Raw genomic sequence first — 25470 nt, forward strand, 5'->3', positions numbered from 1 at the left:
AACCCTACAGGCCAGAAGAGAATGGCATGATATATTTAATACAATGAAACAGAAGGGCCTTGAACCAAGGATACTGTATCCAGCACGACTATCATTCAAATATGATGGTGGGATTAAACAATTCCCAGACAAGCAAAAGCTGAGGGAATTTCCTTCCCACAAACCAACTCTACAGAACATCTTACAGGGACTGCTCTAGATGGGAGCACTCCTAGAAAGAGCACAGCACAAAACACCCAACATATGAAGAATCGAGGAGGAGGAATAAGAAGGGAGAGAAGAAAAGAATCTCCAGACAGTGTATATAACAGCCCAATAAGCGAGCTAAGTTAGGCAGTAAGATACTAAAGAGGCTAACCTTGAACCTTTGGTAACCACGAATTTAAAGCCTGCAATGGCAATAAGTACATATCTTTCAATGGTCACCATAAATGTTAATGGGATGAATGCACCAATCAAAAGACACAGAGTAATAGAATGCATAAAAAAGCAAGACCCATCTATATGCTGCTTACAAGAAACTCACCTCAAACCCAAAGACGCATACAGACTAAAAGTCAAGGGATGGAAAAACATACTTCAAGCAAACAACAGCGAGAAGAAAGCAGGGGTTGCAGTACTAATATCAGACAAAATAGACTTCAAAACAAAGAAAGTAACAAGAGATAAAGAAGGACACTACATAATGATAAAGGGCTCAGTCCAACAAGAGGATATAACCATTCTAAATATATATGCACCCAACACAGGAGCACCAGAATATGTGAAACAAATACGAACAGAAGTAAAGGGGGAAATACACTGCAATGCATTCATTCTAGGAGACTTCAACACACTGCTCACCCCAAAGGATAGATCCACCGGGCACAAAATAAGTAAGGACACAGAAGCACTGAACAACACAGTAGAGCAGATGGAACTAATAGACGCCTATAGAACTCTACATCCAAAAGCAACAGGATATACATTCTTCTCAAGTGCACATGGAACATTCTCCAGAATAGACCACATACTAGGCCACAAAAAGAGCCTCAGAAAATTCCAAAATATTGAAATCCTACCAACCAACTTTTCAGACCACAAAGCCATAAAACTAGAAATAAACTGCACAAAGAAAGCAAAGAGGCTCACAAACACATGGAGGCTTAACAACACGCTCCTAAATAATCAATGGATCAATGACCAAATCAAAATGGAGATCCAGCAATATATGGAAACAAATGACAACAACAACACTAAGCCCCAAATTCTGTGGGACACACCAAAAGCAGTCTTAAGAGGAAAGTATATAGCAATCCAAGCATATTTAAAAAAGGAAGAACAATCCCAAATGAATGGTCTAATGTCACAGTTATCGAAATTGGAAAAAGAAGAACAAATGAGGCCGAAGGTCAGCAGAAGGAGGGACATAATAAAGATCAGAGAAGAAATAAATAAACTTGAGAAGAATAAAACAATAGCAAAAATCAATGAAACCAAGAGCTGGTTCTTCGAGAAAATAAACAAAATAGATAAGCCTCTAGCCAGACTTATTAAGAGAAAAAGAGAGTCAACACAAATCAACAGTATCAGAAATGAGAAAGGAAAAATCACGACGGACCCCACAGAAATACAAAGAATTATTAGAGAATACTATGAAAACCTATATGCTAACAAGCTGGGAAACCTAGGAGAAATGGACAACTTCCTAGAAAAATACAACCTTCCAAGACTGACCCAGAAAGACACAGAAAATCTAAACAGACCAATTACCAGCAACGAATTGAAGCGGTAATCAAAAAACTACCAAAGAACAAAGCCCCCGGGCCAGATGGATTTACCTCGGAATTTTATCAGACATACAGGGAAGACATAATACCCATTCTCCTTAAAGTTTTCCAAAAAATAGAGGAGGAGGGGATACTCCCAAACTCATTCTACGAAGCTAACATCACCCTAATACCAAAACCAGGCAAAGACCCCACCAAAAAAGAAAACTACAGACCAATATCCCTGATGAACGTAGATGCAAAACTACTCAACAAAATATTAGCAAACCGAATTCAAAAATACATGAAAAGGATCGTACACCATGACCAAGTGGGATTCATCCCAGGGATGCAAGGATGGTACAACATTCGAAAGTCCATCAACATCATCCACCACATCAACAAAAAGAAAGACAAAAACCACATGATCATCTCCATAGATGCTGAAAAAGCATTTGACAAAGTTGAACATCCATTCATGATAAAAACTCTCAGCAAAATGGGAATAGAGGGCAAGTACCTCAGCATAATAAAGGTCATCTATGATAAACCCACAGCCAACATTACATTGAACAGCGAGAAGCTGAAAGCTTTTCTTCTGAGATCAGGAACTAGACAGGGATGCCCACTCTCCCCACTGTTATTTAACATAGTACTGGAGGTCCTAGCCACGGCAATCAGACAAAACAAAAAAATACAAGGAATCCATATTGGTAAAGAAGAAGCTAAACTGTCACTATTTGCAGATGACATGATACTGTACATAAAAAACCCTAAAGACTCCACCCCAAAACTACTAGAACTGATATCAGAATACAGCAAAGTTGCACGATACAAAATCAACACACTGAAATCTGTGGCTTTCCTATACACTAACAATGAAACAACAGAAGGAGAAATCAGGAAAACAACTCCATTCACAATTGCATCAAAAAAAAATAAAATACTTAGGAATAAACCTAACCAAAGAAGTGAAAGACTTATACTCTGAAAACTACAAGTCACTCTTAAGAGAAATTAAAGGGGACACTAACAGATGGAAACTCATCCCATGCTCGTGGGTAGGAAGAATTAATATACTCAAAATGGCCATCCTGCCCAAAGCAATATACAGATTTGATGCAATCCCTACGAAACTACCAGCAACATTCTTCAATGAACTGGAACAAATAATTCAAAAATTCATATGGAAACACCAAAGACCCCGAATAGCCAAAGCAATAATGAGAAAGAAGAATAAAGTAGGGGGGTTCTCTCTGCCCAACTTCAAGCTCTACTATAAAGCCATAGTAATAAAGACAATTTGGTACTGGCACAATAGCGGAGCCACAGACCAGTGGAACAGATAGAGAATCCAGACATTAACCCAGACATATATGGTCAATTAATATTTGATAAAGTAACCATGGACATACAATGGCGATATGACAGTCTCTTCAACAGATGATGCTGGCAAAACTGGACAGCTACATGTAGGAGAATGAAACTGGACCATTGTCTAACCCCATATACAAAAGTAAACTCAAAATGGATCAAAGACCTGAATGTAAGTCATGAAACCATTAAACTCTTGGAAGAAAACATAGGCAGAAACCTCTTAGACATAATCATGAGTGACCTCTTCTTGATCATATCTCCCCGGGCAAGGAAAGCAACAGCAAAAATGAACAAGTGGGACTATATTAAGCTGAAAAGCTTCTGTACAGCAAAAGACACCATCAACAGAACAAAAAGGAACCCTACAGTATGGGAGAACATATTTGAAAATGACATATCCGATAAAGGCTTGACGTCCAGAATATATAAAGAGCTCACACGCCTCAACAAACAAAAAACAAATAACCCAATTAAAAAATGGGCAGAGGAACTGAACAGACAGTTCTCTAAAACAGAAATTCAGATCGCCAACAGACACATGAAAAGATGCTCCACATCGCTAATTATCAGAGAAATGCAAATTAAAACTACAATGAGGTATCACCTCACACCAGTAAGCATGGCTGCCATCCAAAAGACAAACAACAACAAATGTTGGCGAGGCTGTGGAGAAAGGGGAACCCTCCTACACTGCTGGTGGGAATGTAAATTAGTTCAACCATTGTGGAAAGCAGTATGGAGGTACATCAAAATGCTCAAAACAGACTTACCATTTGACCCAGGAATTGCACTCCTAGGAATTTACCCTAAGAATGCAGCAATCAAGTATGAGAAAGATCAGCGCACCCCTATGTTTATTGCAGCACTATTTACAATAGCCAAGAATTGGAAGCAACCTAAATGTCCATCGATAGATGAATGGATAAAGAAGATGTGGTACATATACACAATGGAATACTACTCAGCCATAAGAAAAGGGCAAATCCTACCATTTGCAGAAACATGGATGGAGCTGGAGGGTATTATGCTCAGTGAAATAAGCCAAGCGGGGAAAGAGATATACCAAATGATTTCACGTATCTGTGGAATATAAGAACAAAGGAAAACCTGAAGGAATAAAACAGCAGCAGAATCACAGATCTCAAGAATGGACTAACAGGTACCAAAGGGAAAGGGACTGGGGAGGATGGGTGGGTAGGGAGGGATAAGGGGTGGAGAAGTAGGGGGGTATTAAGATTAGCATGCATGGGGGGGTAGGAGAAAAGGGAGGGCTGTACAACACAGAGAAGGCAAGTAGTGATTCTACAACATTTTGCTATGCTGATGGACAGTGACTGTAAAGGGGTTGATAGGGGGGACCTGGTATAGGGGAGAGCCTAGTAAACATAATATTCGTCATGTAAGTGTAGATTAGTGATGCCAAAAAAAAAAAAACGCAGTTCCTTTGTGGTAACCTCCAATGAGTTCTACACAAGTGTATAAAGGGCATATTAAAGTGTAGGCAAAAGGTCTGTTTGTGTTTATACAGAGGATCAAAGCCTAATTGGGCTAACCTGAAAATGAACTAAGATACGATATGAAAAATAACTTCCAACATCAGCACTCTCTGGAAGACTCATGCCAGAAGATGATCATCAAAAAACCCCAACAAAGATCCACGCACTGCTACAGCTGTAGATGCACTCATCCCACCAGTTCCTGGACTTGCCATGGGAATGAAGAAGGAGATATCTAAGCTGGCCTGTGCATACAGTAAAACAACAAATTTGACTGGATCTATACTGTTTGAACTCAACCAAGAATTAGGAGAAGTGCAAATTGTAGCGCTCCAAAATCTTACAACTACAGACTATTTACTGTTAAAAGAACATATGGGATGTGAACAGTCCCCAGGAATGGGTTGTTTTAATTTGTCTGATTTCTCTCAGACTGTTCAGGTTCAGTTGGACAATATCCACCATATCATAGATAAGTTTTCACAAATGCCTGAGGTGCCTAACTGGTTTTCTTGGTTTCACTGGAGATGGATGGTAATTACAGGTATGCTTTGTTTATGTAACTATACTCCTATTATGTTAATGTGTGTGCGCAATTTAAGTAGTAGCAGTCATAAGAAGGAAACAAATCCTACCATTTGCAGCAACATGGATGGAGCTGGAGGGTATTATGCTCAGTGAAATAAGCCAGGCAGAGAAAGACAAGTACCAAATGATTTCACTCATTCGTGGAGTATAACAATGAAGCAAAACTGAAGGAACAAAAGAGCAGCAAACTTAGAGACTCCAAGAAGGGACTAGTGGTTACCAAAGGGAAAGGAGGTGGGGAGGGAGGAAAAAGGGGATCAAAGGGTATTATGATGAGCACATATAATATAGGTGGACACAATGAAGGCAAGATAGCACTGAGGAAATAAGTAGTGTCTCTAGAGCATCTTACTACACTGATGGACAGTGACTGCAATAGGGTATGGGTGGAGACTCGATAATAAGGGTGAATATAATAACCACATTGTTTTTCTTGTGAAACCTTCATAAGAATGTATATCAATGATACCTTAATTTAAAATTTAATAAATAAATAAAATTCTTAGAAGAAAACATAGCAGTAAATTTTTATGACCTTAGTATAGGCAACAGTCTCTTAGATATGGTACTAAAATCCTAAGTGGTGAAAGAAAAGAATATACAAATTAGGCTTACCCAAAATTAAAAACTTTGTGCTTCAAACATAACCATCAAAAAATGAAAAGATACCCCATACGAAGCAAAAAAATAATTGAAAATAATATAGTTGAATAGGGACTTCTATCCAGGATGTATGAACCCTTACAACTCAACAGTAAAAAGATAAATAAGCTACTTTTTCAAGTGGGTCAAAGATCTGAATATGCATTTCTCCAAAGAAGATATGCAAATGGCCAATAAGCATGTGAAAAGATGCTCAATATCATTTGACATGGGGAAAATGCAAATCAAGAACCACAATGAAGTACCACTTCACAGAGAATATAATGTGTTGGTGAGGATGGAGAGGAAATGGAGCTTCATATATTGCTGATGAAATGTAAAATGGCATAGCCACTTTGGAAAACAATCCAGCATTTCCTCAAAATCCTTAACATAGAGTTACCATATGATTCAGCAATTCCACTCTTAGTTATCAAAGAAGAGAAATGAAAACATATGCCTATGTAAAAATTCTACATGAGTGTTTATAACATTATTATTCATAAGAGCCCCAAAGTGGAAACCACTCGTTTCCATAATCTGATGAATGGATAAACATAATATATATCCATTAAATGGAGTATTATTCATCAACAAAAGAACTAAAGCACTGATACGTGTTGCAACATGGGTAAATCTTGAAAAAATTATGCTCAGTGAAACAAGCCATTCACAAAAAAGACATATATTATATGACTCTATTCATATGAAATGTCCAGAATAGGCAAACCTATAAAAACAAAAATAGATTAGTGTTTGTCCTTGCTGGAAAGGTGAGGCAGTAATGGGAATTAACTGCTAACAGGACTGTGGAGTTGTTATACTCCACAACTGAGGGAAATCATTTGGTACTTGTCTTTCTCTGCCTGACTTATTTCACTGAGCATAATACCCTCTAGCTCCATCCATGTTGTTGCAAATGGTCGGATTTGTTTCTTTCTTATGACTAAATAGTATTCCATTGTGTATATGTACCACATCTTCTTTATCCATTCATCTACTGAAAATGAGCATTTAGATGAAAATGTTCTAAAACTGATGGTGGTGATGATCTCACACGTCTCAGAATAGTACTAAGCACCATGGAAAGGTGAACTTTAAATGAATGAATTGTGTGGTTTGCTAAGTACATCTCAATAAAGTGAAAAAGAAGGAAGGAAGGGAGGAAGGAAGGGAGGGAGGGAGGGAGAGAGGGAGAGAGAGCAGGGAGAGAGGGAAGGAGGACAGAAAGAGGAATAAAGAGAAGAAAAGCAAGCAATGATGGATTTGAAAAAGACAGTGAGATGATCCCACCTATGTTACAGGGAAATAACTCTGGCTAGAGAATTGGAGGGGAAGGGGGCAGTTAAACTAGAAGAAGAGGGGTTAGGAAGCAGTTGTTAGAATCCGTACAGGAGATGCTGATAGCCTACACCAGAGCAGAGGCAGTGAGGGCGAGATATAGAGATAGTCTGGAAACTATTCCATGATGGCAAAGCTTTTATGAAACAAACGTTTCATGTTCTGCATGAATATAAATTACCACAGTCCTTGGGAACATAACTTAATACCATGTTATAAAGGTCTCAAATTGTTCATACACTGTGGCCCATTTCAAAGTCCATCTTAAGAAAGACTTTTAAAAATGTTTTAAGCACAAAATATGTACCATAGCATTATTTATGAGGGAAAGCAACCTAAATACTCAATAGTGGACTAATTAAGGAAGTGGTAGTACATCCATATAAATTGAATATTATGCAGTTGTTAAAATATTTTAGAATTATATAGAAAATACATATGTTATATTAAGGAATGGGAGATTCGACACAAAATTGCACATAATGTGAGCTCTTAACAGTGTAAAAATGTCTATGAATTTATACTAATTTATATATTTTATAAATATTTTATATTTTTATGAAAGTTAAATGAATGTTTACTAATTGCTTTCTGTGTTATGAATGTTTTTGTATGATACTTTTCTATATTTTCTGTTTTCTACAATGATAGTTCACTATTTTTGTCCAAAAAAATATTGTATTTTCTTTTTTAGAAAAACAATAGTGATTTTATTCTTAGATTTGAAGGGCAATTCCATAGCCATCCTTCACACCTCCTCCAGGGTTTCCTGGAGCAGGTATCCTGGCTGGCAGGTGTTGGGTTCCTGTTTTGTGCTACCTTCATCCACTCCATTTCAAGTATGTCAAGAGTCTTTCATGTCCTACAGTTTGATTCCCAGAGAATCCCTTTGGTACCTGTCTTTTGATGAATGAAGCCAGTCCCACTGAAATCTGCCCTCATCTTCCACCTGCAGAGGTGGAGTGGCAGGTGCCCTCTTTGTGTGCAGTGGTGGTCCTGACAGGCAGAAGAAGAACCAGGATTTGCCACAAAGGGGAGACCAGGCTCCCAGAAATGGGGAGCCTACCTTTGGCCTGCCTCTATGCCCACCCACAAAAGTGAGTGTACAAAACAGGTGACTTGACATGCCCAGCACCCTTATAATGGAATGAAAGTATTTTTAATTTAGTTCAGCTCATTACTGAATGTGTACCACAGTCAGGCCCCTTTCTGAAGCTGGGGGTTGGGAGGGGTAATAGTAGGTGAGGGTGTGATGGAGATTCAGGAGAAAATAGAAGACTTCTGAGATTGAGCCACAGCAGGTGGAAAGCTTCAGTCATGTGAGAAGCTTCCCTCTAGTGCACAAAGCCTTCCACTAACATCCCTTCCAAACCTCTGTCCACTACTAGTTGGCAAAATGACGAATTCCTCCAGCAGGCATCCTGTTCCCCAGGCACCAGCTCTAACTCCTGGAACATTCTTGCTGTGCGGTCCACATCTTCCTTAGGACTTCCAGCCATTGGTCCACTCCTATGAGCCATCTCCAAACAAGCCTAACTCCTTTCCCACAATTCCTCAGCCCCCAAGCCCTGAATTTCTTCAGGATCTCGGCTCACTAACTTCACCCAGACAGCTCCTAGGTGTCCAGATTTGGGTTTTCTTGTCCTGGCCTCCCTCTCTCTGGCTGCCCTGCCTCCCACTATACAGCGACAATCTCACGGCCTGAGCGCCAAGACTGTGGAAGAAGCCAATGCTCGTGGACGTCTCTGCGTTCCAGAGTGCACTCTCAGTATCCAGCTTGGGTGTGGCCTCCTCCAGGAAGCCTTCCTGACTTCCCGGGTGGGTTCCTCTTCCCGCTGAGACTCCCAGAGCACCTCACTCTAAGTAACCACTGCCTGGGTGGTGGGCTGGTCACGCAGCCTCCCACTCACGTTCGGCACTTGCTGAGAGCAGGGACTATGTCTCATTTTCTAGGGGTTCCTGGAGCCCAACCCTAGCGTCTCACAGGAGCCTGGCCCTGAGGGAAGCTGAGGCGGGAAGGAAGGGAGAAGAGTGAAAACATGAATGAAAGACCGCGCGAGTGAACGAATGGATGGTTGCATGGGTGAGCGGAAGGCCGCTGAGGCTGCTCCAGTCCCCAGACTGCTAAAACAGACAGCAAGCCGAGGAGGCGAGACGCAGGAATGAGTGAACCCCAGCGTGTCCGAGGCGGCCCGCGCTCACAGCTGCAGGAAGGCGGTGCCGGACGGGGCGGGGCGGGGTCGGCGGGAGGAAGCTGCTCCGCGGGTCCCGCGACGTGCAGACGCGCGGACCCACAGTGCTCAGGTTCCCGGCTCGCTGCACGTCGCCATGCCCTCCTACACCGTCACCGTGGCCACCGGCAGCCAGTGGTTCGCTGGCACCGACGACTACATCTACCTCAGCCTCGTGGGCTCCGCGGGCTGCAGCGAGAAGCACCTGCTGGACAAGCCCTTCTACAACGACTTCGAGCGCGGCGCGGTGAGGGCGGGGCCAGGACCGGGCTGGGGAGAGCGGGGGCCGCGTCGGGGAAGCAGGGACCCGGCTGGTCTCAGCGGCCGGGACCGGTGGGGGCGCGTCCAGGACCGCGGGGGCTTCCAAGGTGAGGTCTGCAGGTCGCCTCACTTCTCTGGGAGCAGAAGGTGCAAGATTTGCTCTGCATTCACAGATGGGGGCCCGAGGGTCTGAGAGGCCCCGTAACTGGGCGAGTACTGTAGGCAGCAGTACTTTCGCCCTGCTTTGTAGGGCTTCTGCCGGTGGTGGGCTGGGAACTGGGGTCGTGCTCACGTATCCTGCGGATCCTTGTCTTCCAGTGAAGCATGGATGGCACCTCGGAGCAGCCCTGAGCTTGGGGAGAAAGTGCAGGTCTGTGGGTTCCAGAGGCCTGAGTTCCATCTGGGTCCGACTGCTAGCTCACTATCTCCTCTCTGGGCCTCAGTTTCCCCAAATGTAAAACAGAAGCGTTGGTTTCAGGCTGGTTCAGGAGTCTGGGTGAGCCCCAGCCCAGCTGGTGGCTCAGAGTGGCACTAGTAGATACCTGCACACCTGGGTAGCTCACATTCTGAGGACAGATCCCCAGGGGAATTGAGAGGGCAGGAACAAGAGAACCCCAGCAAGGAAAAGTCTTTTGCAAACCTGGAGGTTGTCATGGGCTCCCAGCAGAGCGTACACCAGGCAACACTTCTGCCCTACCTGTGAGGGCTTAGTGGAGGAGGCATATAGAGAAGGGCTTCCCCTCTCCTCTCCTACTAGAGTCCCTGAAGTTGTTTTAGGGAGCAAAGGAAGCCAATGTCTGTAGCAGCCCTAGTCTGCAGTTCCAGGTACCCTGTGAGGGGAGGCAGAGGTGGTCTCATTTAGAAGCAGGCTTCTGATGCTGAGCCAGGCAAGAATTCCAGCCCCGTGGCTTTCTCCATGAGCATGTCAGGTCACTGTCCTCACCGAGAGTTTACTGACGAGCCCAGCCCATTGACAAACACATAGGAAGCGCCCATTAAGTAACTGTGCTGGTAGTCCCGACATGCTGCAGTTGTCCAGTGAGTATCTGAGCCCTTCCACCACCTCCAGCTCCTGAACAGGACCAAACAGACTTAGACTTCACGAAGCTGACTTTTCACCACTTACCTGATTATTAGGTTGAACCACATGAAATTGCTCATAGTTGGCAATTTTTGACAAACAAAACTGGCAATTTCATATGGTTTTGGGGTAAAATTGGGAAAGTGTTTTTGGTCTGTAGAGCCTAAAGTAAGTATTAATAGTCCACTCCTTTTCCAGATCCCAAACTCAAAGTGGGCTTGATTTCTACCCAGAAGCCTCAGTACCCACGTGGCTCTTAGCCAAGTTCAGTGTGTTAACCTGGCTTGAGCTTCCTTCAGCAGAGTTAGGTCCTGGGTATATGAAAACAACTTCCTACTGTGTGGTTTCCCCAGTCAGGGAACTGGCCCAGAGGATGGTGGTACAGTAGGGCTAATGAGTCACCCATTTGGGATGATGACACCCTCTGTCATTTCTGAAGCATTTTCTTAACTCCCATTGTTTCAGAGATTTCCCCCAACACCTCAGGGAAGAGGTTCCCCTTTATAGGCGGCCACAGTGGGCCCCACTCTCCTCCACACACCACATTGGTATGCTTCACCCTGCGTGTAGCTTCTCCCAGGAGGAGACACGGTGGTGCAGCCCTAGCAGGGTGAAAACACTGCCCTATTCATTACTTCCCTACCCTGAAAATTCATTCAAATGATGCTATGATTAAACACCTCTGAGAATCCCAGAAGCAAATTTCAGGAGACATTTGCATGTCACATTTCCATTGGGGTGACAGAGGGCTAGTCTGGAAAGGCTGCTGCACTGCAGGTAATCAGCTGGCTCCCAAACGATCTTTGCAAAACAGCTTTTGAGAAAGTTCCTGTTGATGCAGAGTTACCCCACACCTTATCTTGCATAGTCCAGAGCTACTTCCTCCTTCTCCAGCCAGTCTCTTCCTGGACAATTCGACCTTCGGGTAAAGGTGAATGAAAAACCTTAGAGGAAATGCTTGCTGAGAAGATACGGCTATCCTATTTTACTTGAAAAGTGCCAACAGTTATCATGGGTAACAAGGGTCCAACAGAAAAGACTACTTGCTGATAACCAATTTGGTCATTTCAAGGTCATTAGTAGGCCGGTACCCCAACTCCTCCATGCACCATTCAGTCAGATAATAGACAGAACTGATGTTTTCTCAGTAAATTGAGTTACAAACCCCTGGTTACTCTCATCAGAGTCTGCATAGTGATTTAGGACAGGACTGGTAATTGGAATCACTGCCCACAGGTAAGATTGTCCTGGAAACAGCCACACCATTGGGTCCCCATTGTCTGCTGGGGTGGGGGGGTGGTGAATACCAGACTGTATTTCTTGATAGAACAGAGACTATCCCAGATCTTAGCAAACTTGATTTTTTTCTTTAACTCTTGTCAGTTTAAACTAATTCAAGTTGGATGGGATGAATTGAACAGATCTGAATATCACTGGGAAATCTCTCTTGGCCCATTTCCATTCCATGACAGCACTCTTAGGAAAGCCAGGAGCAGTAGAATGATGTTCAATATGCTATCTTTGAGTATATTTGGTAAGTCTTGTAACTATAGATACTTATTAAGTATATTCAGTGACTATTGTTTTACTGTATTCATGAAGAATGCATTCTAGAGCCTCTCCTCAGAAATGACAATGTATTACTGAAGAATAAATATTTCCTTATGAACCTGAATCTCTATCCCCACCTTCCCTCTATATCCCATCTCTTCCCCACATTCTACCTCCTCTTCCTTCTCTTTCCCCCTCTGCTTCCTGTTCCCAAAGCCCCCGAAGGGCCCCCATTGCTCTTTTCTGCTCCAGTTTCTCCCTCCCATTCTATCTTCCAGTCTCCGCCAGTTTCCCCTTCTCTGCTCCCACATCCCTGCCCCCTGCCCCCAGGTCTCCTTAACCACTGTCTCCTTCCTCCCTCTCTCTGCCCTGTGCTCTTCCCCATCACCCCCCATAATCTCCCTCTTTCCCTGCTCCGCAGCCACCTCCTCTCCCCAGCACTCCCGCCAGCCCCTCACCAGCACTCGCCTAAGCTGGGCCACCCCAAGACTCTCTCCTCTGTCTTGCTCCAACTGAGAAATCTCTCCCTGTGTCCTAACAGTAGGGATTTGAGGCAGAGATAAAATGAAACCTTTCTTAAAATGCTGATATAAAAATCAGTGAAAATTGACTTTGCTGAAATATCAAAGCCTTAAAACCAGATAGCCAATAGAGTTAAGAACAATAAATGAGATCAGAAAACTGATCCTCTTGTGAAATGAAGCTGGTGAACTGCTCCATGTCCCTCTTTGCATCTGACCATCGCCCCCCCAACTTCTGCCCCAGGGACCTCCATGCTCCAGCTACCTGCATCCTCCTGTGTGTTCCTCACCTGGGGAATTTTGCTGTCTCTGCTCTCTCTGTTTCCTGCTTCTGGAATGCCCTGCCCATCCCTCCTCCTCCCCACTCACCTCACCTCTGAAGCTTCCTCAAATGCCATCTCTTATGACGCTTCCACCCTACATTGCCCCTTCCTATTCCATATCAAGGGGTTGAGCCAGGTTTCAAAACCAGGTCATCTGGCTCCCAGTCCAGGGTTTTTCCCATGATGTGGCCACCAATTACTCATTAGCCTGGTAGTTGCCTGACCTCTCTGAGCCTCAGTTTCCATCTGTAAAATGGGATAATCATCTGCTCAGCCATGCAATGTACTGTATTTACTTAGGTCCTGTTCTGAGCCATCCACTGTTGATAGTGTCCACTGTGCAGAACAGACATGAGAATTCAGTGTGTCACAGCAAATAAATGGTGAACACAACATCTGCCCAGCATACTGGCCCACAGAGAAGAGAAAGGAGGGTGTACTTGCACAGGACCCTGAGACCTGCCTGGAGGCCTTTCCATATCCTCTGTGACTCTCCAATAGTGGCTTTTTGTGTGCCAGAGCCACAGTCATCAGACTTTGTCACTAAGACTTCCTGAGTTGGGTGGGACTGAATTGCTCACGCCCTGGTTCATCTCTTGTAGAACCAGGCCTGAAGCCAGAGCCAGCCACACTGGCAGGCCTTCCCTCTCCCTGCCCGAAGCCCCCCATATGGCACAGTGAGTCCCACAGTGAGTCTGTCCAGTCTGCTCACCCTGGGTGAAACTGCAGGGCCCTCTGCCACGTACCTACAGAGCTGAGTGGGGAAGGGGGAACCGGAGGGTCCCATTCTCCTGTGTACAGCCACTGTGCTAATGACCTCTGTCCCCTCCCTTGAGCCACTGCTTCTCTTCCTTGTCAGCCACCACCTCAGCCCTCCCACTGAGAGTCACCCGGTCCTGGAGAACCACTTCCCTTCCGGTTTTATTGCTGGGTGCTAGGCTTCTCTCTCCCGTGGGTGTCCACCTTAGATTCCCATGGCACCTGTTACTATAGACTAGGGGTCTTCACCCCTTTGCCCCAGCCTTCTTAGCATCAACACCTGGGCACCTTCTGCCCCCTACAGCTCGTTAGAGCCACAGGGAAGCCATTTCCCCTGGAGCAGTTGTCACCATCCCAGGCCCAGGCCCAGCCTCACCACACGCTGACTTCCCTTTGCTTGGCATGCACAGCCAGCAAGGAAAATGCCCACATCCGCCTGCTCCCCACCCTCCCTATTCTGACCACACGGCCCCTTCTCCACCCTCATGGCATTCCTTCCAGATTTTGAGCCAAGAAGCTGGTACTCCTGGGCTCAATTTCTTCCTCCCACATCTACTTCTGGAGGTTCAATTTGGCCCATGTAGTCAGGAATGGACCACAGTGCAGGGGCCATGCTAGTTCACAGCTGTTCACAGGCAGTGTGGAGCCTGCTGCTCTGTGACCCCCAGGAGTCTGGGAATGAGGATCAGGTGGTCCTGATGCTTGGCAGCTGGTAGCCTGTGCCCTTAGAGAAAGGAGCCCACTAGGGCTTCTTGTCATTTGCATTTCTCAATGGCCCTACAAGCCAGGCTTTATCTCCATTTGATGGATGAAGAAACAGCCTCAGGGTGTGATGGGATTTGCAGAGGCCCGTGATCAGTCACGCTGGAGCTAGGATGTGAAGTTAAGGTCCCCTGAGGCTGGCTCAGCTGCCTTGACTTGGGACTTACCTCACCCTGTGCCCCTCACTGCCCTCCCCACGGTCCTCACTGGGAATCTCTGGCCCCATGAGAGGGCCAAGGTCTCCAGAGATCCCCTGGCAGGTGCAGCTGAGAGGAGGGGTGGGTCCTGAAGACCTCCTGTCCTCAGCACCTGGACCCCACTCTGCTTCTCCAGGTGGACGTTGGGCCTCTTGTCCCATCAGAATCCTCCTGGTGGCCCACTGACACCTCCGTTCAGGGTCTCCCATCTCCCCACCCCCAGAAGCCACCCCACAAGAGCTGTGTCCTCGCCTCCTCCCATTTCCCCAGATCACCCAGTCCCTCACTGGGGCTCCTCTCCCAGCTCTGTGCCCCAGGGCCTCCTGGCTTCACCCTAGGGGTCAGCACTCTGCAATATAGATGGGCCACCTGCCTGAGGGCTCTCAGGCCCTCGCCTGTGGCCTTTCGCTCTCCCACAACATGCTGTGGGGCAGGAGGGATCTTCCACTCTGCCGGATGGGGTGTCCAGGCAGGACAGATGTGCTTGTACACCTGTCAGGGCCGAGAAGCATCTCTCCAGCACACAGACCTGGCTCATCAGCCCTCGGAAACTTTCTGAGGGTCCAGGCCCCGACCACAGGCCACCAGGAGGACGCTTCTGCTTTCTGACCCCCATGTCTGGCATCCGTGGCAGCCACAATGTGCACGCTGCCAGCTGTGTTCAGAGCCAAGAGGTTTGCTGAAAATAACCAACTTCCCATTCCTCCTATGAAGTCCTCCCAAGGTTTCCTCTGGTAGCTCAGAGGGATGAAGTAGGGGTGCATGTGTAGGATGAACACCCCTCCCCTCCATTTACTTCACTATCACGGGGAGAACTCTAGGTTCTGCCACCACTGAAAAGGTTTATGGATTGATGAAACCTGGTTTAGAAAGTGCCTCCAGAGGGTGTTGAAGCCAAGCTTCCCAAACCTGCTGGTCTTTGACTTGCTCGATGCAATGCTTGAGCCCCTCATCTTCCTCTCCTGTCTGCCATCAAGAGCTACGGACACAAAGCTCATCCAAAAGCCATGAAGGGGTTGCCCTGTGCTGACACCGTGCCCACCAGTCTCCTGGAGTCAGGAGGCTGGGAGCATGGGTTGCTGAGCAGCTCAGTCCTAGGGGCCCAGGGGTGGGCACACAGCCTGATGTAGCACCTTCTAGCAGCAAAGCCAGCCTCCACCCTGCAGTGTGCCACAGATGTAACGGAAGCTGCTCAGGTCATTTTCTTGCGTCGCTGTGGCTCAGTAAACAGCAAATGCCCCAGGACGACTGCAATCAGCAGCCTCACTTGCATCTGAGCCTCCCCACGTTCCCTCAGTTAGTTGCCCCACAGAGAATAAGAGATGAAGGGGCTGTGCCATAGAGAATTACAGCTCTATCCACTAATAGCTGAAGTGGGACCTGTTGAGCCCACTTTCCTCATCTGTGACGTGGATCGCGACTCCCCCTCCTCCTAAAGCAAGTTGTGAAGGGCAGCGCCCGAATGGGAGGGCCAGTTTGTCCCTGCAGGCCCTGGGGGGTTAGAAGGGCCAGCAGCCTGGCTGCCCTCATTGTGAGTGGGGGCAGCTGAAGCACAGCCTGGAAGAGGGGCTGTCTGCCTGGGGTCTCTGCTTCGTGCAGCCTGAGCCATGTGCATACAGCAGAATGGCCTCCTCTGAGCAGCACGGGCCCTCACAACTAGAATTCGAATTCCATCTCCCCAAGGGCAGAGTCCGGGACTGGTCTGCGCCTGTCACCCGGGGCTCGGCACAGACCCTGAACAGACATCTTGGCTGAGTGAACCAAGGTGTGACACCAGGCTCAGGAGCTCCCAGATGATCTTACTGGCCTTCTGTTCTTCTCAGGTTGATTCTTATGATGTGACAGTGGATGAAGAACTGGGAGATATCCAGCTGGTCAAAATTGAGAAGCGGAAATACTGGCTCCATGACGACTGGTATCTGAAGTATATCACACTGAAAACTCCCTTTGGGGACTACATCGAGTTCCCCTGCTACCGCTGGATCGCCGGCGAGGGCGAGATTGTCCTGAGAGATGGACGAGGTAAGTGGCTCAGGCCCTTTCTGCTCCCTGAGCTTCCCCGGAAAGCGCTTGCAGGCCCTCCCTCCTTGGAGCGGTATTCCTGGGACTGGTAACAGTGCTGCTCTGGGCTGAATGCACCTGCAGGGGGTGGCCTTCCTCAGGGCACTAGCAAGCCCAGGCCCAGACAGTGGGGTGAGGGGCCCCTGGCTACATGACCAGCTGTGTCCTCCCTTTGTGTTACAGTCCTTGAGGTGGTAGATTATGACCTCTTTTTGTCAGGGTAAGTAGGGGCCATAGAAGCAAATACCCTTGGGATGTACCCCTTGATGGGTAGTTCTCCAGGTCAGCACTCTCAGTCTCCTCTCTCTGAGGTCACACTAGGGCTTGGGCTCCAAGGCACCTGGCAGGCTGGGAAGGGACCAACATTCTCAGGTGCCAGCTCTGAGGGGCCATGGGCAGATCTGGTGTTCACATCACCTGTTGTTAAACCTGAAGTACCACTTTGCTAAAAGAGAAAAGATCCTAAAATCTGCCCTCATAAATAAGTAAGTAAGTAAGACCCTGAAAGGTACAGCCCCTAATTTGGCACTTCCTTGGGAAGCCGTTCTTTGTCCGAGAAGCGCAGCTGGACTGGAATAGAGGAGCAGATGGAAGCAGATGGCAGAGGTCTCCCTCTGAATGGCTCCCCCTTGCACATCAGCCTCTTAGTGTGTACCAGTCAAATCCACACCTTGGCAAAACTCCACCTTACTGCAGGTCCTGGCCCTTCAGTTTGCTCAGTCCAACCTGGAATGACCAGCCATCGAATGCTGGGCACCTGCCAGAACATGGGGAGGGGACACAGCTGCTGCCAGTGACACACCCTATCACTAGGTCATTCTTTCTTCACAGAAGTTCTGTGGGGTTGGCAAATGAGAATGATTATTTCCCCACATTTGTAGCTAAGAAACCAAGATGAAGGAGGAAAAAGGTTCTTCCCTACCTTGTGTTCTTAAACTATCAGGCCACATCCCAGTGTTTCTGACACAGAATTTAACTTAAGAAACCAAATTCCAAGGATATTTCCAAACTGAATGATGGGAGCTGGGAGGATTTTTGTCCCCTAACCTCAGGAGCAGGAAGAAGATCACAAAATTCACTCTGTCTATGGCGGCTACAAAGTGAAAGGTGGTAAACAGGGTCCTGGAAAACCATGAGCTCCAAATCTCCCGCCTGCCCCTCCCACCCAAGGTCTCCATCATGTAGTTCTCCCAACAGACCCTGAATCTCTTTTGAGCAAGAAACACATGGCACACTCAAATTAGGGTATTTGGAAAGGTGTAGGCTAGTGTGCAAGGGGGCACACCAGTGTGCAGGGCCATTAGCACTGCCAGTCCTACTCACTTGGACAACCTGGAAATGAGGAGCCCAGCCCACAAGTGATTCAGTCACTCACCCTGTGGGAACCTCTGAAATCTAATATTTCACCACCGCACCGGGGTGAACATGGAAGTTGGAGGGCTGTCACTGTGGTCCCAGGGATCCAGGCATCTGTGTGAAGGGGAAGCTTATTAAGGCCCTCGTATCAGTCTGTGGGGATCTGCCCCCCCAGAGCTCTGCAGCAGCCATTCTGGGCTTTGTCACCTGCCATGTTTCTGGAAGCTCACTAGGCTAGAAGGTTACAACACCCTCAGGATCAGGAGAAGCAGAGCTCTATGTCTTTTGAAACTTAGCACATTGCAGTTCCTAATGTTCTGACCTATTCAAACCACTGAGGCTAAAGAGGTTCAAGTCGTCAGAGCCAGGTATCCAGTAAATAACCCAGCCTGAGAATAGGCCAGATGAGAGATGAGAGATGAGAGATGAGAGATGAGGAGAGCCTCCCATGGCCAGAGACAGTTGTTGTAACTACTCCATTTGCCTTCAGTGGCCTCAGGCCCTGCTGGGTGGCTTTATATCCCCATGGGAGAACAAAGAGGTGTCCCATCGATCTTCCTCTTTGGACCCCAGTTCCAAGCCAGTTCCAACACCAGCTGCCCCTGCCAGAAGGTGCTGTGGTCCCAAGAGCTCCCACTGGAGGCTGAGAACTGTCGGATGCTGGTCTGCAGTGAGGCAGGTACAGAGATTGAGTGCAGATGTTTACAAACTTTTATAGCAACTTGCCAGAATAATGCTGTCCATGTTGCATCTGATTATAGAAGCAGGGCTTGTGTTTTGAACATCTTTGGTTTGTTTTTAATTTCATTTATCTCATAGTTAGTTTTTATCATATTTACAAAAATATCAGTCTATGTTAGAAACCAGGCCCTTCACCACATAGAGCTGGAGAAGCTCTATTCCAGGCCCCCTTTTTCAGGAGACTCTCTGGAATCCTGCTACTTTGGGCTCCATTGACTGTTCACTGGCTTTACCTTAAATAATAGTATAAAGGGTAATCATCATCTGACCATTCCTGCTTTAAAGGCTCTTGAGACGCACAGCCCTGCCCTTAGCCACCTGCCTCACCCCTAAAATGAGAGATGAGATGCCTTTGAAGTCTGCGCTTAGCGGGAGGAGGAAGATATGTCTATTATGATTATAAGGACAATAGTGATAACCATTGTTCCTGTTTCTTGGGCACTTCCTGGGCGCCAAGCACTGCATGGAATGCTTTACTGCATTCTCTCACTAAATTCCCACTCTGACCCTAAAAATAGGGATCATTTCTCCTTTTTACATGTGAGGAAGCTAAGACAACTTGCTCAAGGTCACACAACTTTAAGTGACACAGCCGGAGTCCAAACCCAAACCCAAACCCATGTGTGTCTCTTCTAAAGCCCACACTTAAAGACACTGCATGCTGTTTTTGAATTAAGCTTCATTCTTGGTCCTCTGTGTAGGCACCACAGGGACCTGGCCAGTGTCAGCATCTGTCATGTTGGATCTTAGGTCACACATTTTTCCAGGAAGCAGTGGGATTTAGAAACATGAAAACTGAGTCCCCGCTGCTCTTGAGGAACATGAAAGCCCACTGTCAGCTACCATTTCTGCTCTGCATGGGAACTGCAGTGGGAAAGGATGTGAACTACTCTGCAGTGGTTTAAAGAAATCCACCAAGGACCACAAATGCCTTTCCTCTAGAGTGGAAAGGCAGATCTGCACCAGGTCCCCAGGATTCTTTGCAAAAGCAATGTCCTCGGGAGCCGAGTGCAAGGGCTGAGCCCGCAGGTGGAAATCCACAGGCAGGCCAGAGATGGGCATGCACTGTGCCTGCTGAAGGGAGGTAGAGTATTGGCCTGCCCCCATAAAGCCAATGAGAAACAAGTCTGGCGCATGTATCTGGATGCAATTCTCAAGGCCCCAAGGTGCAGGGCCCCCAGGTAGAGGAGGACTTGTCTTTTAAAAGGAGGGGCTAAAAGCATGGGACCTGAGTCTTGTTTTGAAAATCTACTAATTAGGTATATGACCTTGGGCAAAGTTCAAGGGCAAAGCTGCTCAACCCACCAAAACACCAGTTTCCTCGATATAAAATGGGGAATATTCAAAGACTTGAATGAGATGATGTAAAGCAGTGGACATGGGCAGGGTGACTGAGGAAAACCTGAATTTTGGACGTGGTTGCCATTCTTCCTAGATTCTTCTCACACTTGTTCTTTCCTCACAGCAAAGTTGGCCTGTGATGACCAAATTCACATTCTCAAGCAGCACAGACGTAAAGAACTGGAAACACGGCAAAAACAGTATCGGTGAGTTATGACATCAGAACAGATGGCCATAGGGCCACAGTTTCTTCTATCCTGGTAGCATGCTATGAACTCAACCCTACTCACAGCATATGGTCCATTCCTGCTGCTAAGTGATGCCCAAGCCACCAGCTCCCTGTGGAACTCCTCAACCCCCAAGCCCCACCAGACCACAACTCCAGGCAGAGACTGTGAAGGCAGTTAAGGAAAAATTGTATTGGGACCAATTGTATTAGCATTTAGGAGGAAAAGGACATCAAAAGCTTGGATTTACCTTAATGTTCTCTCACTTCCTGTTGTAGGGATTACCCCTCACTTTTTATGTTTTCCAATAATAATTCAATTATAAAAGTAATAATCTACAACAAGACTAACAAATCTTTAGCCAACAAAATAGAACGTGAAGCTTCAAATTATTAAAATTAGAAATAGAGCATCAATATCAACTTCACAGAAATTTAAATGAGTAAAAAGTAATATGCTATGAATACCTATATACCAACCAATTAGATAACCCAGGTGAAACGGAAAAATTCCTAGAAAGACAGAAACTACCAAAACTGACTCTAGAAGAAATAATCTGAGTAGATCAATTATAAGAAAAAAGATTGAATTAATAATTTTAAATGTCCACAAAGAAAATCCAAGGTCCAGATGGCTTCACTGGTGAATTCAACTAAACATTTAAAGAATTAGTACCAATCTTGCATAATCTCTTCAAAAAAATAAAGGAGGAGGGAGCACATCCAAACTCATTGTAGGAGACCAGTGTTATACCAAAACCAGAAAAAATGTCATAAGAAAAGAAAGCTAAACACATATCTTATGACTATAGATGCAGACATTTTCAACAAAATACTAGCAAGCTGAATCCAGCAGCATGTAAAAGGCATTATACAATATGACTAGGTGCAATTTATCGCAAGTATGCAAGGTTGGCTTAACATCCAAATGTCAATTAATGTAGTATATCATATCAATAATGAACAAAAAATACATAATCATCTCAATAGACACACAAGAAAGCATTTGACAAAAGCCAAAATCCTTTCATGATTAAAAAACTCTCCAAAAATTGGAGTTGAAGGGAACTTCATCAACCTGATAAAAGGCACCTATGAAAAACTCACAGCTAATATCATACTTAATGGTGAAAGACTACATGCTTTCCTCCAAAGACCCAGGAACAAAAAAGGATACCAGCTTTTTCCACTTCTATTCAACATAAAACTTAAAAACTTTTGTACTTCAGAGATTACGATCAAGAAAGTGAAAAGATAACCCACAGAATGGGATAAAATATTTGCAAACTGTGTATCTGATAAAAGACTTGTATACAGAATATGTAAAGAACTCTTACAACTCAATAAAGACAAATAATCTAATTTAAAAATGGACAAGGTCCTAAATAAACATTTTTCCAAGCAAGATTCAGAAATGGTCAATAAGCACATGAAAAGATTCTTGACATTATTTATCAGGGAAATGCAAATCAACACCACATGAGATACCACTTCACACTCACTAAGATGGCTAGAATCAAAAATTCAGAAAATAACAAGTGTTGACAAGGATGTAGTGAAATTGGAACCCTCATACACTGCTGGAGGGAATGTAAAATTGTGCCGCTGCTTTGGAAAACAGTCTGGTAGTTCCTCATACTATTAAATAGAGAGTTACCATATGATCTAGCAATTCCACACCTAGGCATATACACAAGAGAAATGAAAACATATGTCCACACATAAAGCTGTGCATGAATGTACAGAATTATCTGTAATAAGCAAAAGGTGAATAGAACCCAAATGCCCATTAAATGATGAATGTATAAATAAAATGTGGTATATCTATTGAATGGAATATATTTCAGTCATAAAAAGAATGAATAAGCACTTCTCCAGAGAAAATATATGAATAGCCAGTAAGCACATGAAAAGATGCTTAACACCAGTAGTGTTGCAGCCACTTTGGGAAACAGTTTGGGTGTTGTGCAAAATCTTAAACAGAATCACCTACGAGCAGTTCTACTGTTAGGTATCTACACAAGAGTGATGAAAATATGTCTACACAAAGAAAAACTTTTACACAAGTATTCACAGCAACATTATTCATAGTAGCCAAAAATGGAAACAACCGAAATTCAATTAACAGATGAATGGATCAACAAAATGTGGTATAGCCATACAATGGACTTATTTGGTAGTAAGGAATGAACTATGGATACATGCTAACCCATGGTTGAACTTCAAAAGCATTATGCTAAATGAAAAAGTCATTTACAAAGACCACATTTTGTGTGCTTCTGTTTATATGAAATGCTCAGAATAAGCAAGTCTATGAACACAGATTAGTCAATTCGTGGTTGCCTAGGGCTGGAAACTGGGAATAGGGTCATTTCTAAGCAGCCATTAATGGTTGCAGGGTTTCTTTTTGGAGTGAAAACATTCCCAAATTAGATTATGGTATGGTTGCTCACCTCTGTAAATACATGAAAATCTTTTTAATTTAATACTTTTAAGAGGTGAATTTTATCATATGTAAATTATATCTCAATGTAGCTGTTTTTAAAAATAATACATGATGTAGAGTGGTCATCTAGAAAATGATGGTCAATGGGCTGTATCCAGCCTATAACGTGTTTGATAGGTCATGTGGAGTTCTGAGTAAACAGGGCTTTTATTCTTCAGATACCTGAGTCCAACACCCGTGTGTTTTCTGTATCAAGACTTCCCCGTTACCTCCTTTAACTCCTTCACAGGGAAAGGAGTGGAGGAAATCCTGGTCAACAGCCATCGTGGTATCTGGGCTGTGGGGGAGTCTGTGGCAGACATGACTGTTAAACCTTTCCACATATTCCTCTGTTGTTTTCCACAATTCCTCTATTCTTAAAAATAATATGTAATATGTCAGTTTTTTTAATTCAATAAAGCAAAATAAGGGGAATAATGTAGAAGCAGAAAAATACCTATAATTCATCTTACTTCTTCTGGATTTTACTGTACATAAGACTTGACACCCTCCTTTTTTGTTCACTAAAAGACACCACGAAGAGAGTTAGAAGGCAGTATGCAGAGTGATGGGCAAGAATTATTATTTGTAACATGCAAAGACACCTACAAATCTGTAAGAATATCATCCATTCAGTAGAAAACTGGGCATTGCACCGCTGCACAAAATATGAGCAGCAAGTGTACAAAAAGTTTCTCTGTCTCAGTCATAATTGGAGAATCAAAAGTGCGATCACAGTGAATTACTACTACTGTCACTGCTACTACCACCACTACTCGTACTACTACTAACACACACACACATACCCAGATGGGCAAAGCTGAAACATTTGCCAAGACCCAAGTGTGGAGGTGGGGAGGCTCACAGATGCTGGCAAGAGTGTAAATTATACAACCTCTGTAGAAAACTATTTTGCAACATCTCATAAAATTGAAGCTACATTATAATCTATGACCCTAAAGTTCTATTCCTGGATCCAAATCTGTATGCATGTGCACCTGGATACATGTACAAAGATGTTCACAACAGCATTTTTTATGACAGCGCAAAAATGGAAACCACCCAATGTCCCTCAGCAGTAGAAAAGATAAGTAGATTGTGATGATTCTACCCTGCAAGAAAAATCAGTGAACTGCTGCCACACAGAGCAGCGTGGACAAACCTCACAATTACAGTATTGAAGAACAGAAACCAGACACAACATGTCTGGCCAATCCATAAAGTTTGGAATTATTTTATTATTTAGAGATTATTATTTAGGGAAACATATAGTGATGGAACAATAAACTAGCAAGGAAATGATTATCATAAAAGTGAGGAAGATGATTGGGAGAAGTTGGATGAAGGTTGAAGGTACTGGCAATGTTCTCTCAATCTAGATGTTGGTTATACAGATGCTTTGTGCATTTTCTGCATGTGTGTGTGCATATATACATATGCATACATACATATATTTGTATATTCTATTTCATAATAAACATTCTAAAATAAAAACTTAACATCTTTATATCAGCTGGGGGACAATAATCTGCTTATACTGTGGGTAAGGATTTATGAATTTGTGATTTGTTTTAGAATATTTATGTGTAAGCCTCTCAGCTCAGGCACCATATGATGTGTTTTGAGACTTTTGTACTAGGTACAATACAGAAGACATTGCCCAAGAGCTTTGCACCACCCATTCCCATTTTAAAGAGTTGTTTCTATGCTCCTTCCTCAGCTTTCCTCCCCACTTCAAGCACCCATGGAAAAGCCCCTACAGTGGGCATTCCATATGCTTCTGGCCTTGGGGAAGGAAGGAGTCCTAGGTTGTGGTGATGTTAACTTCCAGAGAATCAGGCTAGTTTGTGTCCTTTTGGGAAGTGGAAAGCAAGTCTAAACAGTTTCATACTAATAAGTACCTATCAAACTAATTTAGACTAAGATGTTAATGGCTGATAAATTAGCCTTTTAAATAACCCAGTATTTAAAAATGTGCTCTGGAGCACTGATCCCAAAACTTTCTCCCCAGAAAATGGTCCCATGGTTAAAAAAAGTTTGGGAAACTGTTTATCACATCCCCCTCCTTTAGGTCCACAATGCATATAAGCATTGAGGATTCTGAGAAGTTCTATGGTAGTGAACCATGGTTAATGTATTTTAACCCAGTGTTTCCCAAGATAATTTGACATTTGACTCTTACTGTCCTGTGGAATGAGTGCTCTATGGAACACACTTTGGGAAAACACCTCTTTACCAGAAAGAGTTGGATTCAATGGTGTATTTGTTTCAAAGGGATGGGGTTCTTGGCAGCTTCAAAGGATGTGGGGCAGCAGGGTTTTCTGGTGAGATAGATTGCTCTTTGATCTAATTGTCATTTTTGCTTCCCCCTTCCACTCAATT

General features: G+C 44.7%; 1 protein-coding gene and 1 pseudogene across 2 annotated transcripts in view; both read left to right on the forward strand.

The window, feature by feature from the left end:
- The window catches only part of LOC118929369 (chromodomain Y-like protein), a 58860-nt pseudogene extending 49829 nt beyond the window's left edge, over positions 1-9031 (forward strand).
- A 416-nt stretch (positions 9032-9447) lies between these two features.
- The window catches only part of ALOX5 (arachidonate 5-lipoxygenase), a 51360-nt gene continuing 35337 nt past the window's right edge, over positions 9448-25470 (forward strand). Inside the window, exons 1-3 of one of the 2 annotated variants that reach the window (XM_036919373.2) lie at positions 9448-9670; positions 16702-16900; positions 20502-20583. In XM_036919373.2, the coding sequence (XP_036775268.1) occupies positions 9521-9670; positions 16702-16900; positions 20502-20583 (431 nt within the window). In that variant the 5' untranslated portion in view covers positions 9448-9520. The remainder of the gene's footprint in view (positions 9671-16701; positions 16901-20501; positions 20584-25470) is intronic. The other variant, XM_036919372.2, reaches the window with a different exon arrangement.

Source organism: Manis pentadactyla, chromosome 8, assembly GCF_030020395.1.
Source record: "Manis pentadactyla isolate mManPen7 chromosome 8, mManPen7.hap1, whole genome shotgun sequence".
Classification (NCBI taxonomy): domain Eukaryota; kingdom Metazoa; phylum Chordata; class Mammalia; order Pholidota; family Manidae; genus Manis; species Manis pentadactyla.